At 44.6% G+C, this 17,684-nt stretch overlaps 1 protein-coding gene across 12 annotated transcripts in view; it reads left to right on the top strand.

Annotated features, from left to right (window-relative positions):
- Nucleotides 1-17,442, top strand: part of EXOC7 (exocyst complex component 7) — a 31,925-nt gene extending 14,483 nt beyond the window's left edge. For 2 of the 12 annotated variants that reach the window (XM_084646614.1, XM_084646613.1), the window contains 15 exons: nt 3,917-4,009; nt 5,128-5,196; nt 6,494-6,639; nt 6,775-6,927; nt 7,971-8,069; nt 8,850-8,912; nt 9,928-9,994; nt 11,816-11,854; nt 13,073-13,138; nt 13,886-14,006; nt 14,505-14,600; nt 15,634-15,697; nt 16,368-16,409; nt 16,545-16,678; nt 17,218-17,442. In XM_084646614.1, coding sequence (XP_084502740.1) covers nt 3,917-4,009; nt 5,128-5,196; nt 6,494-6,639; nt 6,775-6,927; nt 7,971-8,069; nt 8,850-8,912; nt 9,928-9,994; nt 11,816-11,854; nt 13,073-13,138; nt 13,886-14,006; nt 14,505-14,600; nt 15,634-15,697; nt 16,368-16,409; nt 16,545-16,678; nt 17,218-17,320 — 1,355 coding nt within the window. In that variant the 3' untranslated portion in view covers nt 17,321-17,442. The remainder of the gene's footprint in view (nt 1-3,916; nt 4,010-5,127; nt 5,197-6,493; nt 6,640-6,774; nt 6,928-7,970; nt 8,070-8,849; nt 8,913-9,927; nt 9,995-11,815; nt 11,855-13,072; nt 13,139-13,885; nt 14,007-14,504; nt 14,601-15,633; nt 15,698-16,367; nt 16,410-16,544; nt 16,679-17,217) is intronic. The other 10 variants (XM_084646616.1, XM_084646612.1, XM_084646621.1 and 7 more) reach the window with 7 other exon arrangements.
- Nucleotides 17,443-17,684: the final 242 nt, after the last annotated feature.

The following is a 17,684-nucleotide window of genomic DNA, read 5'->3' as shown; positions in this document are numbered from 1 at the left end:
TCTGGAGATGATCTAACCAATCTCCAAATCAGAACGGTGGCACTCCATAACAAAATTCTTCTATTGGGGTTTAATTGCCCCTTATTTTAATCTTCATAGTTCTGAAGTTTGGGCAAGGAAATTGCTATGTTTTCTATGCCATTGATTCAGTGATCAAAGCTAACTCCAGATCAAATCTCAGGCAGCATTAAAAGGAGGGTATCTGGTAGTTCAAGCATATAGGTTAAGAGCTCCCCAGTCCTAATGGAACAATATCCCAGCACAGACCCTGACCCACACTTTAATCTGTTGCAAAGAATAAATCACTAAATAAATCTGTGCTACAGCCCTTTCACATGCTAAGCAAAGTCCAAGGGTGCTAGTGTCTGTGAAAATGATGGCAAGGTATGAGGGCAGGGCTGCAAGCCAGAGAACCCACCAGGATTAAGCTGGGTTCTGAGGAGCTTTTTATCAATACCTGTTCGTTGTGTCAATGCAGTCTTGTATCACCATCACCGTTTCTTTTGCAGTTGTACCACATACTACTTCAGCACCCTCCTGAGGTCACATCACATACTTGTAAGGCCTTCATAGTTCTCCAAAATGATCCTTTTCACAGCTGTGGGCTAGATAAAATGAACAAGGTTTCTAAAGCTTTGGAATGAAATTTCAGCGATTCATTGAAATGCATTCCAACATCCTTCATCGTGAGACGGAGACGCTCTTAAAGCTAACCTAAAATGAAGGCATCTGCTGGCAAATGAGTGGAACTTGTCACATGTTTCATTGGAGGCATAATGCTTTACAGCCCTTTTAAAACACTGATCACTTCCCACTCCTAAATTTTAGCTCTGCATCAAAGAGAGCAAGAGTAGTTGGGGCTCCAAAGGGGTACTTGCCCTAAAATTGCTACAGCACAGCGAGAAAAATCCCCCTGTTCTAAATATCATTCTTAAAACATCTGCCACTCTGCTGGCAAGAAGCTTTTAAAAAGCTGCCATTTTTGTGTGGTACACCAAACCCCACTGTGTTAACTGCTGTTCTAGAGCCAGTAGAAGGCGCTAACTAAAGAAACCTCTTTCCAGAACTGTTGGGTGTTCATAGACTTGTAAGTCCAGAAAAGACCATTATGATCATCATGTCTGACCCTCTCCGTACAAAGGCCATTGAATTTCACCCACTCTCCTACAGACACCCTGCTGTCAATTCACAAGGAAATAGGGAGCACAGCTACTTTCTGTTGCATTAGAAAACTGCTCAGAGGATGGGAAACTGCCATATTGGAAACGACAGCAGAGCAGTCTGAGAATTTGCACCTTATATTTGACCCTAGTGGGAGGGAAAGGCTCATTAATTTTCTGGAGGTGACCTTGACTGTTCTCCAGGAGAGTATTGGCCTTTTTCCATAAGCATCAGCTTATGCTCATATCAGTTAATTTCTTTCAGTTCCAGTTTACCTAGCGGTTGGGGAGGTGGTACCATGCGGAAGGCAATATAATCTTTGAGCAGCAGGATGAATAGCCTGTTTCTGTGTCCCCAGTTAGATCCTTACTCAGCTCTTGAATTTGATGCCTTCATTAGTAACTGCTGCACTATCCCATTTGATTTGAAAGCTGCCTAATCAGAGGAAATAATCATAGAACAAAGGCATTTGGCTTCAATAGAATCCATTAAGGCCTAATTGTGATACAAAGTACCAGGGATGCAGCAGCATTGAAATAATCACACAAACACTTGCTATGTCTGAATGTGAATGCATCTGATTGTTTGTGTGCAAATGAGAAAATGCACAACTGACAGCGCAGCTCTTATCTGAGACAAGCATGTCAAGAGGTTGTGGGCCATGCCACTAGGACTAGCTATTCCTACTGATGTGTGCTGCATGCATGCTAAATGCATTCTTACTGACAACATGACAGATCAGCAGGAGTGATATCTGCAATTTACATTTGACTCCAATTTATAATATATGTGGGGAGAGGGGTTGCACGAATGCTTATAAAACCAGAGACCACCAGAAATGTTTCCAGGATTCATACACATTTTAGGCCATTGGAAACAATAAAATAAGTTCTGTTGTAAGTAAGATTTCTGAAAGTGCCTGTAACAAATTGGAGGTGTTGGTATGAAAAGAACTCATGTGTTTTAAAACTGCCCCAGATGAATCAGTTAGGATCTGGGTAGAAGATTACATAAAAACAAATACTGCAGAGGCCTGTGGAGTAAGTGATATCAATATAGGAAGTGGACGTGACTCTTCCCAAGCCTTTGGAATGTGTGGAAGTAAGAAAATTACCACCGTGTGAATTTGTTCTATTGAGATTTTTTCAATAAGTGGTTAAGACCGTTTTGTAAATTGGTGGGATGAATCAGAAAAAGAAAATGTTGCAAGTGAGATGTTTTACTCAATGGTTAATGTTTTAGAATTGGGAAGTGAACTTAACACACTTGGGGTCTTCAACCCACTCCCATCCTACCCAATTTGGGAGCCTGATCTTCCCAAAGACATTCTACCTCCTGTGTCTCCCAGTTATCCACACATGTATAAACCTTCCCTTGAGCACCTGGGTAAGGGGAGAGGGAAGCTACCATTGTCCTTTGGTGGAACAGCTAGCACCCCTACGCCCTGTCCTATAGTTTAAACTTTGGCAGGAGGTTAGGATAAGACTTCTCACTTTTCAGACAGTGTAAACCAGTTCTCTTAACACTGATCTCCAGACTAGCTAATAGCACCTGTGATGTGGCAGCCAGAGTTGCTGCTGGAAGTTGGGCGTTGGTGCATGTTATGATTTTTTAAAATAAAAAGTGCAAGTTTTGCTTTGTATTTTGGCTATGTTTTGATTTTTTTGTTAATTTATTTGCATTTCATGTTAACCCTCCAGAGAGCGGCTTATACCTTTCCAAAGTTTTCAGTTCCACATTCATGCAGCAATGTGACAGCAGTATCTGCCTTGGGGTGTCCGTGTGTGTATGTGTCTGTGGGGTTTTCTGTTAATGTTCATACCATGAGCTAAAACTAACCTTTCCATATGTAAGCAGTGCTTAGTTTACACTTGACACTTTAATGCTTTCTGTTTTGTGCTTGCAGCGCTTCCTAGCCAGGGGGTCCAGCACCAGCTATTGTTTAATGCTGTCTGTTGTATTTTTTAATATTAATTGTCTTTTTCTGTGGCTTAATTGATTTGCAGTTCCTCAAAAGGATAGTGTCCTGGTGATTGGCTTCACCATGCCCCCTTTTACTCTAGAACTAGGGAAGGGGGATGAGAAGATTCTGTGCCCTAATCACTCTTTGGCTACTGGTGCCTGATGCTGTTGTTGTTAGCCCTGTACTGCAAGAGATTCTCCTTCACCTCCACTGTTAGAATCCTCGTTGATCCACACTGAGCATGCTCATAAAACACCTCCCAGGGTGGGCATATCTTTCTGTAGTGTTAATTGCCTGGTCAGGTTTCTTGGTGTGTAGTAAAGGTCACTGGATGCCCTTGGTTTGTGGGGGACTGTTGGTGGATAATATGAAGGTTTGGACTGATCGTGAGTACCTGCTTTCACACAGCAGGGAATTGTCGTCTTAAGCATTTTGTGCCCAAGTTCAATCACAGTGTCCCTGGAGGGATGCTTCCTGGCCTCCTTTCTCAGCGGATTTGACCTTTTTCCCCCATCCCCAGTACCTCCGAAGCATGTTGAAGCTGATTCCACAATGCTTGGTTTGAGTTCTGCCTTCTCAAGTAAGAAGGAAGCCACAGATTTGGATAGGCCATTGTGTTGGCACATCTGGTACCCAGTTTGGGGTTCGTGTGTGTGTACTGAGCATGCTCACTGTTGCCCATTATAATCTCACTGGGTTGCAATGACTAGCACTGGTGGAGGGCTGCTGGTGTTTTTTTCTCACTCATTTCCTAGGTCTTCTTGTCTCTTCTCTTTGTGGCTCTGGTGACAGGCACGATCCGGAAGGCTCAGAACCTTCTGAAACAGTATTCTCAGCATGGTCTAGATGGGAAAAAGGGGGCCTCTAACCTCATTCCTATGGAAGGTAATCACATCTCTCACTCTTCACCCTTGGATCTTTACTATATATCAGATCTACTTCCCCAGGCAGGGCTTCCATTAGCCCACAGCCCCACTGTGTGGGTAGTGTTAACCTTTATCCTATGGGGATCGTAGGCTAACTTGACAAAGGAGCTACACTGATTGAAGAGTGTTAATTTGTGTAGGACTCAAAACATGGTACAAGATAAAGGAATGGAACATTAAAACCAGGGTAGCAAGCCATTCTTCAGCTGGCTCTGTAAGGTCATGGGCCAACTGATCTTGGAAAAGTCAATCCATTATACAGTTGGCTGGCTAAGGGAAGCTCTGCTCTGCCTTAGTGACATCCCCCTTGGTGTTTCCATCTCTGTTTCACTTTGTCTGAACTTTAAGAAGGCTTCAGATTGGTAGTGGCCCTTCCAACCCTGATAAGAATGTGTCAGACCAGCACCGGCCCAAGATCCAATTTGCTGTCCTCCTCCTCAGAGGTATGCACAAAAGGCAGCAACAAGCAAGTTTGCCCCTGCATCCCAAAACGTCGTCCCTGGCTCTGCTGTCTGCCTGGGGACTTGAACAAGATGGGCAAGCAGAGAGATCACTTGCTTTAAAATATCTTCAGGCTCTTTCTATTCCTGTAATGATAAAGAGATCAGCTTGAAGGAAATGATTGCAACTTCATCTGCATATAGATATTTTCACCTATATTTTAGTTCACACAACTGTAAAAGGGACCTCAGGAGCTACAATTACCGTTTCAAAAACACTTCCCAAATACTGAGTGGCAGAGGTGACTGAGTTCTGGCTCTTAACAGCCAATGTGCAAATTGGATTCCCCATGCCCACTATCTCAGGTAGAGCTTGTGCCAAGAGGTGTGAAGGGCATCTTGGGCTTGGCAAATGGTATGTCTGGTTCACACTTCCTCTCAGGCTTCAAAGGGCTACTCCTGCTATGGTGCCCAGAGAGGGGACATGGGTAGGCTTTCCAGGACAGCATGTGTGTGTAGGTTTCTGACAGACTGAATAACCAAAGCTTGAAGTGGCTTCCGGCCTGCGTGAGCATCCATGCTGTACCCACCCTGGATAAACTGAGCCTTCTGTTTGTGCCGGCTGACATCTCACTAGGTCATGAGCATGATTTACGAGTTAAACACCTTTCCGATACCCTGAACGACAAGCATGGGCCAGCTGCTGGTAAGTACCGCGTCGTAATAACAAGCTGGCTAATGTCCCTTCTTTTCAGCATGTTTTGCGGAGTCTCTTAGCCAGTGACTTTCCTTCCATGTGGGCAGTCATGGAGCAGGGGCCATCTCTGGTTATAAAGCTTTTACTCTTGTCTGTTCAAGAGAACTTGTTCCTACTAGGCAGGCATGCCCTACTCTCTAAAGCAGGGGGGCCCAAACTTTGCCCAACCAAAGATTATCCTCTGTCTGGAGGGCTGTTCCTGTCTCATAGAAAATGGAACAGATTGCAGCTACTGGCTTCCTCAGTACTGAGAAGGAGCCAAAAGACTACAGGTCCCAGCATGCAATACTCCATTTTGGTCCTTTCTAGTCTGTAGACCACAATTTTAGAATTGTGTGTCATGTTTGTGCCAGACTTTGAGCATCCCTGTTACAGGCTGACCTAAAGGACTTCCATCGGTATGATGAGTGACTCTATTTCCATCACATGCCACAGATATTGGGTTGGAAAGGAACTGTGTATAGTGTCTGGGAGAAGCCAGCCCCTCCCCGGTTTTCTCGCTGTGTAGCAGATACAGGTAGACTCTTCAAATAGCAGATGATTTAAGAGTTCCTGGCTGTCCTGTGTGCACATCCAGCCCCATGTGGCAAATCTCATGCATAACCGTTCTGACATTCCAGGAGCATAGGATTTAAATGTTCTCCTGCACTCTAGTACTGAGCTGCTCTCCGTGGGGAGCAGATGTCTTCCAGGGAAGCATTGCATTCCCAGAAATGCCGATTCACAATGGCAGTAGTTCATCAGCGTGAGGGGTGGAAACCATTTAGACTCACTAAAAATAAAACCAGAAAAGGTGTTGAACAATTCACTGCAGTCCTCTCATCCCTTCCCAGTCTTAGAACAGCTTGTTCCTACCCCTAATAAATGTAGTCACAACCCTGCAGTCCTGGTAGCAAACATCTCCAATACAAGCTTTGTTGTGATGCTGGAGAGAGCAAATAGCACTCCTGCGTCCCTTTTTCCATAGCTTGAAACCTCCGTGCACACTCATTACTGGGTGTGTATAACTTTCAGGAGCAAGTCTTATGGGGCAGGATCTGTGGCACAGTCTTGGGATCTGTGCTCAGACTGGTCACATCTGCACATGACTTTAAAGTGAAATATCTGAACTGTCTGCTCCAGAGGGAACCCAGAGAGCTGTATGTAAACCAGGGTCTTGGAATGAGAAATGTCATTGGTGGGGTCAATGCGACCCTGGAGGGATCAGTACGGGCCTGGCTCTCATATATTTGTGCTGTTCCCACAGGGAGGGATGACATGTTGGACATCGAGATTGATGCGTACATTCACTGTGTTAGCGCCTTTGTGAAACTGGCCCAGAGCGAGTACCAGCTCCTGACAGAAATCATCCCAGAGCACCACCAGAAGAAGACCTTTGACTCCCTCATTCAGGTCCCTTAAGCTCATCATCTTGGTTTGATTTGTATTGTTTGGTTTGCAGAACCATTCCCTGCCTACTTCCCTCTGTTCACCTGGTGCTTCCTGAGTGGAAGACACATCTCCCTGTTTCTGGTGGTTGTCTTGTAGGAGTCTCTGGATAACCTGATGATAGAGGGGGATAACATTGTCTCAGCAGCCCGGAAGGCCATCATTCGGCATGACTATTCAGCTGTGCTCACCATCTTCCCCATCCTCAGACACCTGAAGCAGACAAAGCCAGAGTTTGATCAAGTCTTACAGGTAGGTGGTGACTGGAGAAAGTCCTGCAGCTTTGTCTGTAGTGGTTCTTAAGTGACTTTTACGATAGCCAAAAATATTAAAAACCTTAGAACAGAACCCAACCAGCAATATGGTTGTGCCACTCACTAACATGCAGTAGACCCAGCTTGGAGTCCCAGTTTCTCGTTCCCTGAGCCATCAAGGACTGGGAATGATGCAGAGGCAGTTTGCTCTATCCCTGGAGAAAGGAGAATCGTGCATCAGTTAGTAACAGTTCTCTCCAGTTAAAGTAGTAATTTGGAGCTCAGATACCAGGTGATGGGCTATGTCTAGGTTCTTGTACCACACCTCTGACCACGCCTGTGGTCATTAATCTTCAATACCATTGAATCTAGTTAAGAATGTGCTCTTAAGGAAGTCTTCTCATATCATCTGAAAGGCTAGTTGTTCTGAGGAGGGGCCTAGCAGATGATGGTGTTAAATAGAGGTTCTTTTAGGTCAGAGATTGGTGGATTAAGCTCATTTGTAACAGCTGTAAATGGGTTTAAAAACTACAGTGTGCCACTCGGCTGCAAAAAAACTCTCCAGGGGCCAGGCACTATGTCCAGCTTTGGTGAGGCTCCTTATCATTGCATTGGGTTCAGCTGTTAAATTGCCTCCTCCCCCTCACTGGTCAGTTTGAGCAAAGAGTCACTCTTTTTTCCAAAGGACACACCCTCCCGCCCCCTCCCCCCGCATGGTTGGAGATTGGTGGCCACAATGTGCAGCCTCGTGGCTGCAAGTGTTTTAAGAGGGGAAATCAATAAATTATAAAATGGGGATTCAGCTCCAGGCTCATTTGGGACTTCCCTTCTGCTGCCAGCTGAACCAATCAGTGGCATTTCTGATGAGAATCTATGGTTTACTAGACTGTAAATATTCTTCCAGCAAAGTCCCACCACTAAGGGAATTGAGACTGAGAGATGCCCTGAGGGATGATGGGAAGGTTGGATGGTGGGTGAAAGGGGAGGTAGTGACAGCCATCTTCACTGAGACATCTTATGCCCTGCACTGGGTCATTCCAGGGCACTGCAGCCAGCACAAAGAACAAGCTTCCAGGGCTGATCACCTCCATGGAAACCACAGGTGCAAAAGCACTGGAGGACTTTGCAGACAACATTAAGGTAACTGCCGCTCCACTGGTCTCTTCTTCAGTAACCTAAGAGAATCAATCACCAGGCTGAACTGTGGCGATATTATATTAATGAACAATGACCTGAGTTCAGCTTCCTGTTTCTTCTGCGAGATGGCAACCTTACCAACAACTTAAGTAATTCAAGAGCTGCATTCCCTTCATTGCCTTAGGTATCAGTTGCAAAAGAAATGCAGAGTGCTGACTTGTTAGGGTAAGGAGGAATAGACTTTGCTAACCCTTGTTTTAAAATGTATTTATAATTAAACCTGCATTGTAATGCAGTTCTCTGTTTAATGTTCCTAATGCACAGTACTGCAAATCATTTTACAGGGAAAGCCAAGACTGCACATACATTTTGAAAATGACCTGAGATCTTTTTTTTTAAAAATAAGAAAATATTTGAGTTAAATTTACCTGCCCCAAATTTTGAAACAGTCTCCAGCTAAAGGGAGAGTTCTCGCTAAATTAATCCATTAACATTGGTGAACCGAACTTATGATGACCGTAAGATACTCTTTAATGAATCCATACGTTTTGGAGCAAGCAGGTTTTGCCTTTAGCTGTCTTTTTCCGCCTTTGCTATGGACTGCTTTGAAGTTGTAGCCTCTGGTCACCAGTAGATGGGGTTGTGAGCATTAGGGTGAGGACAATATTGAGGAAGCTTGGAAAAACAACCTTGTCAATAAACTTGCCTGAAAAGCAATGTTTGATTTTTTTTTTTTACTTTCATTAACTATTTTATCTGTATCTTTCTCTCCTCCCTTGTAAGAATGATCCAGACAAGGAGTATAACATGCCGAAAGATGGGACAGTTCACGAACTCACCAGCAATGTATGTGGCAATGATCTGAAACGTCCCTTTGTAAAATCCACTCCTCTCTTCCTGCTTACATCAGTCCCCCAGAGACCAGTATCTCTGTTTCAACAGGAGCAACAGGGAAATTGCATGTGTTTAAATTAGGCTGTCTTTGATATCAGTAGAGGAATTATTTGGCTTCCATTAAGAGATTAGGTTTCATGGTTTCTAGATTCCTGCACTGATTTCTTGCCCAAGGCATTAGGGTAGTATGTGGGATGCAGGAGGCTGGGGCTGCAATTAAAGGTTTCTATGTGTCCCACCAAACCTGGGAGATCTGAAGATAAGATGCAGTGCTTGGACACTGCACAGATATAACATATACTTAGCCAACAGCCTGGAAAATGCCTGTTTTTATTGCTAAGCAGAATGGTAACTGTCAGTATGTGGATGGGAGACTTCCAGGAAAAACAGAATTGCAGGATATAGTGTTGGTGATTCAGTACATAGCGCTCTTCCCTGGCGGTCTTTACAGAACCAGTGTCCCAGCATGGTGTCCCAGCGTGGCTCTGTGCTGCTGCTGGAGATGCCGTGAAACCAATTCCCTGACCTCTTTTACATGTTAATTATCAAATGGTAATTCTTGGAAAGGGAGGCCAACTTCAGTGGCTTGGCCAAACTCCGGCTGTAGCTACATCCTTCTGCCAAAATTCCCCCTTTACTTACTATTAAATACGTTCTTCCTCTTCACTTCTAGTCCTAAACTGTAGTGTAGCTGTGTACAGTTAAAGAGGTGCTGTCTTCCACCCTGGAGATGACTGCATTTCAGGTGACCTTTGTACAGTTGGTACCTGTGTAGGTTTATAAAGTGCTTTGAGAGCTGACAAGATTTTATTAAAGGCCACTTTAAATGAGTGTACTGTTGTTTCTTGCAGGTTTGTGGCTGACTTTATGTGGGTGAGGGCATCTTCATTGTGTTTAATAAGGGAGGATAAGAAACCCAATGTGAATTCCGTTTGACTTTTCCTCTCTCTTTCCCCCTCTCTTGAAGGCCATTCTCTTCCTGCAGCAGTTGCTGGATTTCCAGGAGACAGCAGGTGCCATGCTGGCATCCCAAGGTACATGCATGGGACTCCCTGGCTGCAGGGGTGACTTTCCCACAATGTTTGAGCCATTTTCCTGAAGGTTAAACCTCTTTAACAAGAACTCTCATTAGCATGCCAGCTTCTCCTCTGCCAGTAGATTGTCTTATCGGTTGATCTGCCATGACCTGATTCCTGGAGAGCTCAAGGGGATCTGCAGTTGGTTCCCTTTTCGCCTTCTAGATGTGCTGCCATCATGCACAGCTGGGTAACCTTTACTCTCTAGCTATGAAGTGAGGTAGAGTAAGATGGCTAACAAATGGCCTGTCCTATAAAGAATAGGCAAGGCAGATCAGTGCAGATCTAATCTCTAGAGTGAATTATAGAATAATAGTTGTTCCAGCTGAGTTCCTGGTAGTGAGGTTTGACTAATGAGGAATTGCATTTTACCTGTCATGTTCACACTATGCCCCCTCATGCAGTCATCTCTCATTAACAGCAGTCAGAATATTCATATCAGTGGCTAACCCATCTCAGCGACTATCTCCTCAGCATACCATCATTTCCTCCTCCACTCTAACACCTGCTCTCTTTCCCTGATAAACTATGTTCATGGCAAAAGACATCTGTGGAGTTAACTCTTTCATTGACCAAAGAGATGGTGCAAATTCAATTTTCTTGTTTGTTTCCTGAAAGATGAGGCTCACCTTATTTACTAAAGGGAGGGAAAGTTGCAGCTGTGTCACAGGGAAGACAATTGTCGTAGGAGACCATACAAAAAGTTTACAATGGCCTTTAGTGTGGTTCATATCCTGAAATGCCTGGGAAACCATCAGACTGAAGCTCATTCAATTTTTAAATATAACATACTGTCCCATCAGGTGTAGAAAGATGGTGGTGGAAGTCAGCAGGAGAAAACGCTGCTTCAGTGAGTTTCCTCAGTAAAATGATAGGTCAGAATAATTAGACCTTTGCAGGCTTCCAGAGCTGATAACTCAGCTTGGCATCTGGTGCCTCAGAACTGGCAGTGAGCTGAATCGTGACCAAAGTATTATAACCTGTTCTCTCTCCTCCAGGATCCCCAGTGTCAGAAGCACTCGTCTGCCTTTGCCGATAGTGTTCTCATGCAGCACCAACAACACGAGGGAATTCTATCATTGAATCAAAGAAATTAGCCCCACTGCCATTGGTAGCCTAGCCCAGCACAGGGTACCTAACCCTGCCGGTGCAGAGTTGTTCATCTCAGTAAAGTTTTCTATTGCTGTGGCCACTTTCTTAATTCTGTCTGAAGCGATTGGCTGGTGTTTTGCTCTGGTGAAACGTTTCACTCAAACATGAGTTTTCACCTGAGGACAAGTAAGTGTGGTGAACACCAATACCAGCTCTCTGCCTGCATTGAACAATACCCAGGCAGACTCTGTCTCATCCAGACATACCACTTATATCCTAGAAAGGGTATGTAGCTCACACTAAGGGAGGGGGCCAGAGCCACTCAGTTCTATTCAGCAGTACCCAGTTTGCTTGGGGGACCAATCCCACTGAAATAATTGACTTTAACAGGAGTTTGGTCAGGCCCTTGGTGATACTTTTTATCCTCTGAGTGATGACAGTGTTACATTACATCCTGCCTTGCGCTAGTACAAAATATACATTTCCTCCTTAATCACCAGCACCATTTCTGTGGTCTTGAAGGAGCGAATCCTGCCTGCTCTGCCATCAGCTCCGTGGCTGCTCTGTGTTAATATCTGCTTTGTTCTTCCTGACGGGATGGTGGTCTCTAACCTGTCTTTTTGCACTTTGCATTTCTTTCTCTCTCCTCCCTCCCCTTTTCTCTCCGCTCTGCCTTAAACTTTGTAGTTCTTGGGGACACATACAATATTCCTTTAGATCCCAGAGGTAAGCAGAGTGTGTGTGTTACCCACTCGACATGTTATATCACCTTTGACTATAGTTGCATATTTCTGTTGATTCTTAAACCAATATCTAATGATTAAAAACCAGTTGTCTTTTTTAAAAAATGAATAACCCAGAAGCTCCCTGACTCAGTGGGAGAGGGGAGTCAGTGTTGTATTACAGTGAACATGTGGATGTGGCTGCTAATTTGTAGGGAGGATGTTAGTTAAAATGGGATAAAGTCTGTATCATTGCACTGAATTCTCTCTGTTATGCTGATGGGGACAGGCTTTTCCAGGGGGAGTTGGCCCAATTGTTCTGTCATGCTGTCCTTTGCAGACCCAGCTCTTTTTTGACAACTGTCCAGACTTCTTACAGCAGGAAAGACCCTCTTCGCTTCATTGGTGGCTGCCACCAGACCCAGCTCCAAAAGCAGTTTGGGATTTTGTTACAAACTCAAAAGGCTCCCAATCGTTCAAGCAAACTTGGTCTGGCTTACAGCCATGCGGAATTCTATGGGCCAAGTTTTCCAACAGTGGCCTCTGTTGGACTCTGCTCACGCACTGTTTCCTGACCATGTGGCCTGCAGAAGAATATTTGTGTGTGCACTTTTAAAACATTTGCACATGCAGGCAATAGAATTTACACAAGCCAAGCCCATCACCTGTGTGGATGGGATATGGTACTTGAACAGTGCTTGTGCAGAGCCTGGGCAGGCTGCTATCAGCAAGGGTGGTGTTAGCTGAAACTTTCCAGAGTGGTGCTGCTTGTTTGGATTAATGTTGCAGGTACGGTACAATAAGTGCTTGCTATTAACAAAAATAACTTCTCTGTTTCTTGGTTGAGAACATCTAGTGCTAAAAAAAGACCTTTTATTACATTCAATTGCTTGATTTCTGATTAATAGGGTGTCTTCTATATCTCAGTTCCTATTCTCTTAATCTTAAAACGATAGTAAAGAAGGAATAGGTCTGTCCCGTAGCATGGCTTTCTAGCAGTTGGTGCAAATACTGGGGTCAAACTGAGTGCAGTCTGTCCTTTCTTGTTCTAAATAATCTGATGCGTATCTGGGGTGAGGAGGGAGAGTAATTTTCATTGACAACTTGAGTGGCATTATAATTCCATAGCAACAATAAAATGACTTGTTTGAGTAGAGGCAGACTAACCAAACCAGGCTCCGTGGGTGGCATGTTAACTGGTTTAAGGTTCTTTTCCTTACAGAGACCAGCTCTTCAGCTAGCAGCTACAGTTCTGAATTTAGCAGACGTCTGCTCAGCACCTACATCTGTGAGTATCATGCACAGCTCTCCCTCAATTGCTTTCTCCACACCTCTGCTTGTGCCCCGCAAGGCATGTTCTCTGGTGCAGTGTTTGGACTGTTCAGATGGGTGGCACAGCTAAGGCTGTTGTAGTTGCCGTTAAAGTTATTTGACTGGTAATTCTGGCCTGGGACCGAAGTGCCAGACTATTACTGAATTCAGCATGCAGCAGCCACTTAGATGGGGCATGTCAGCATTAAACTTGGTTGATGTCAGAAGAGAGGTCCTGGGCCAAATTTAGCCCTGGCACGAGCAGATGGAATACTCATTGATTTCAATGGGAGCAGTGGCTGCTGATGTGAGGGCCAAATTTGGTCCTCTGCTGCTAATGGAATCCATGATGGCATGCAATACATGGAGATGCCACTGTAGGAAATGGTGCAGCAGGGGTACGAGCTCTTGTGCAGCTCTCAGCTGCTCCTTGAAGGAAATGGTTGCATGAGTACTAGGAATTGTGCGCGGAAACTTCAGACAAGGTAGATGTGCAATTGTGTGCATTTTGCACGCCTAATTCATGTCCACGGTTATGATTATGTCTACAAATTATTGAGCAGATTTGCATGCAGTAGATGTATGCTCAGTTGTACGCCTAAAGATTTTGAAGATTGAGCCCTGTATGTTATCTTCTGTAATAATAAGGTATTGTGGGCCATCATCTTCCGCAGTCTTGATTAAAAATCCTTTGTCCTCTATTAATGTGTTTTTTCTCATTAAGGCAAAGTATTGGGCAACTTGCAACTAAACCTTCTCAGTAAATCCAAGGTTTATGAGGACCCAGCTTTGAGTGCCATCTTCCTGCACAACAACTACAATTACATCCTTAAATCCCTTGAAAAGTAAGTGCATCTCTCGACAAATCCCCATGTATTCCAAACAAACTGAATTTCACTGCTGTGGGGGCTTTAGGTTGAGTGTTGTGGGCGTTTTTTTGTTGTTGTTTTTTTTTCCCCCTTTTTTAACTCCAATATGTTGAATGCATTTCCTCACTGGTTTATCTTCTCTGGTATTTTTTCCCCCTTTGAAACTGCCCTTTGAAGTCTTTCTTACATTGCACAAGAGGGAGGGAAAGACAGGCCTCTGAGTGCATCAGATTCTTTCATCTTCTCAGCAGTAAGAATCCAGCACTGGAAAGCATCCAGCTTGGAGCAATTTCTGTGTCCTGGCTTGTACGTTCTGAATGTTGTCACTCCAAAATGGGGGATTGTTAATTTAAAAAGGGCCAAGGGGCCTTGCTAATGAAGGTTTGAAACCCCACCACCCAATTAGCAACAGTGGGTTGGCAGGAGATGAGCTGGTTTGTGGGTGTTCGATAAGCTCTTCTCTCCTTCTACCAGGTCTGAGCTAATCCAGTTGGTGGCCGTGACTCAGAAAACAGCAGAGAGGTCTTACAAGGAGCACATTGAGCAGCAGATCCAAACCTACCAGCGCAGGTCAGGAGGGATTGTCTTTTCTCTTTCGTTAGCCCTCATTATGGCTTGAGAGACCGTCAACTCTCTGCATAGACCTTAATGTCCAGTTCTAACTGAGTGGTGGGAGAGAACAGTATAAAAGGGAACCACAAACAATATGATTTGAAAGAGTTTAACATAGTATGGGAAGTGTTCATCATGGAAAGACATCTGGACATGTGATGTGGAAACTGCCCACTTTCTAGCCCTAAGGAGAGTATGTACTAGCTTCCTGTGAGATTCCTTGCTGGATAACTCACTGTCTATAGATAAAAAGGGATAGCTAATAAGACAGAAAATATCATCATGCCTCTATATAAATCCATGGTATGCTCACATTTTGAATACTGCATGCAGATCTGATCACCTCATCTCAAAAAAGATATCTTAGAATTGGAAAAGTACAGAGATGGGCAACAAAATTATTAGGGGTGTGGAACAGCTTCCACGTGAGGAGAGATTAAAAAGACTGGGACTTTGCAGCTTGGAAAAGAGAGAACTAAGATGGAATACGATACAGGTCTATAAAATCTTAACTGATGTGGAGAAAGCAAATAAGGAAGTGTTATTTACTCGTTCTCATAACACACGAACCAGGGGTCGCCCAAAGAAATGAATCAGCAGAAAGTTTAAAACAAACAAAAGGAAGTACTTCTTCACATGATGCACAGTCAACCTGTGGAACTCATTGCTAGGAGATGTTATGAAGGCCAAAACTATAACAGGGCTCAAAAAAGAACTAGATAAATTCATGGAGGATAGATCCGTCAATGGCTATTAGCCAGCATAGTCAGGGTTGCAACCCCATGCTCTGGGTGTCCCTAGCCTCTGTTTGCCAGCAGCTGGGAGTGGACGACGGGATAGATCACTCAGTGATTGCCTGCTCATTCTCTCTCTGAGGCACCTGGCATTGGCCACTGTTGGAACACAGGATAGTGGGTTAGATGGACCATTGGTTTGACCCAGAGTGTCTGTTCTTATGTCTGTAATGCATCCCCTCTCATGTCAATTGCAGCTGGTTAAAAGTAACAGAATACATCTCGGAGAGAAACTTGCCTGTCTTTCAATCAGGAGTCAAGGTGAGGTGATAGATAAGGATGAATTTCAGACAATGGAAATCGGCCAAAGCATTTTCTCTGCTATATATAGATATATATTTTTAAAATCCAGGGCGAATGTCTCTGGAAAGCAGTAATACTACTGGAAGGCAGAGTTACATTGTGGAGAGTGCATTAGGAATCAGGCTTGGGGTCTATTTTCTCCTGTCACAGATTTACTGTGTGACCGTGGTCAAATCCCTTCACCGCTCGGCGCCTCTCTCTGAAACTGGGGCAGATGATGCTACTTGTAAAACTCCTGAGAACCTAGCACAACTAGCACAGTAATACCTGTCCTGGCCCCAAATTTCCCTATTTAAATAATCTTTAGATGAGTGACATTCGTTGAAAGTGGGATTCTCTCCTCCCCAACATGTTCCCATTCCTGAGTCCTAGCTAAAGCATGTAAGACAAACTTGCAGGAGAGAGTTGGTGTGGGGAGTGGGACCCAGTGAATGATAATAAAGATGGCACCATGTGGGTGGTGGGATTCTAAAAGCCTTTCGGAGGCTCTTGAAGGATAAAGCCTTTGGCTTTTTCTCCTGAAGGCTCGTCAGTCCAGGTGGAGATAAACATGAATTCAGAGAGTGAGCAGCAGTGAGGACATTTATACTGGGAGGGGGAAATAACATCTCTTCTTCTCTCCTCACAGCTCAAGGATAAGGAGAGGCAGATGATAAAGGAGCGTTTTAAGGTAAGAAGCCTTTGTGGGGCCAGAGAACTTTCCCTGGATCAGTGCTAACCCTGAGCTGTGCTTGCCTGGCACAGTGCGCCATATGAAACTTAGACACATCTGTGTCCAACCGTTTTCTCCTGTTTTAATGGCAAGGGTTTCAATGACGGCCTGGAGGAGTTGTGTAAAATCCAGAAGGCCTGGGCCATCCCTGACATGGAGCAGAGGGACAAAATCCGCAAGGCCCAGAAAACCATTGTGAAAGAGACCTACAGTGCCTTCTTACACAGGTGACCACTCTTCTCCAGGAGCAGTGTCCTCTGTCCTGGTTCTTCTGGGGATATGCTGAGTTCTCCTGGGCCCAGAGCAGACCAAAAGTGAGGCAGTTTGCTGCACTCTGGCTTTCCAAAGCTATCCTCAGCTCTGTATAATATGCCCTTGAGAGTCTGCAAGCTGAGGTTGGCTGATATGATTGTTCTCAGTTAGATCGCGGCATTCGTGAATGGCTTCTAATTGCAAGACAACTGGTGGCCATGTTCTAGCTAGTGGAAAGCTGGGCTCCATTGAGAAATCTCTTGATATTAATGGAAACCCAGGAATACCCATTTGAACCAACCCTGCTAGAAGGTATTCTTCCCGTGAAGAGCTCTACCCAAGTGTCTGTCACCCTCTCAAACAGAAGATGTGGGAGCTGGAATATTGCTTCTCTGGGAGGGGGCCAGAAGCAGAGCAGCACTGGATGGTAGTGAAAAGGGAAGTCCCAGGTGCTGTGGCTTTGTGCAGTGTCCGCTGTGTGTCACACTGGGGTTGTTTTGCTTGCCCTCGGCAGGTATGGCAATGTGCCCTTCACCAAGAACCCTGAGAAGTACATCAAGTATAGAGTTGACCAGGTGGGCGAGATGATTGAGAAGCTGTTCGACACATCAGCATGAACCGCTGACTTATATGGTAGTCAGTGTTTTCCTGGTCACCTCTGGGCCTCCTTCCCTGCCCCATTCTGGTGGGTTGGTGTTATACTTGTATTTATTGGATTTATAAACATGTGAAAACACTCCATCCTGTCTGCCTTTGCCTTTTTAAAGTGGATCACGGAGAAAGCTTTTAGATGACAGATGAAATACTCCAGAGTGGTTTTTGTTATGTTCATGTGTCTCCAGATGGAGAGGTTCTTAGTGGAGAGGCAAGATGTGTGAGCTCTGTAAATACTTATCTCCTCAGGGTGAAATCCTTGGTCCTGGTGGAGAATATATGGGTTTCTTTGCAACTCTGATGTGCTAAGAGAAGTGTTCTGGTATC

This window comes from Lepidochelys olivacea, assembly GCF_965140295.1.
Source record: "Lepidochelys olivacea isolate rLepOli2 genome assembly, chromosome: 14".
In the NCBI taxonomy this organism is placed as follows: Eukaryota; Metazoa; Chordata; order Testudines; family Cheloniidae; genus Lepidochelys; species Lepidochelys olivacea.
The sequence above is the reverse complement of the archived record's forward strand: the minus strand, read 5'-3'. Positions and strand labels throughout refer to the sequence as shown.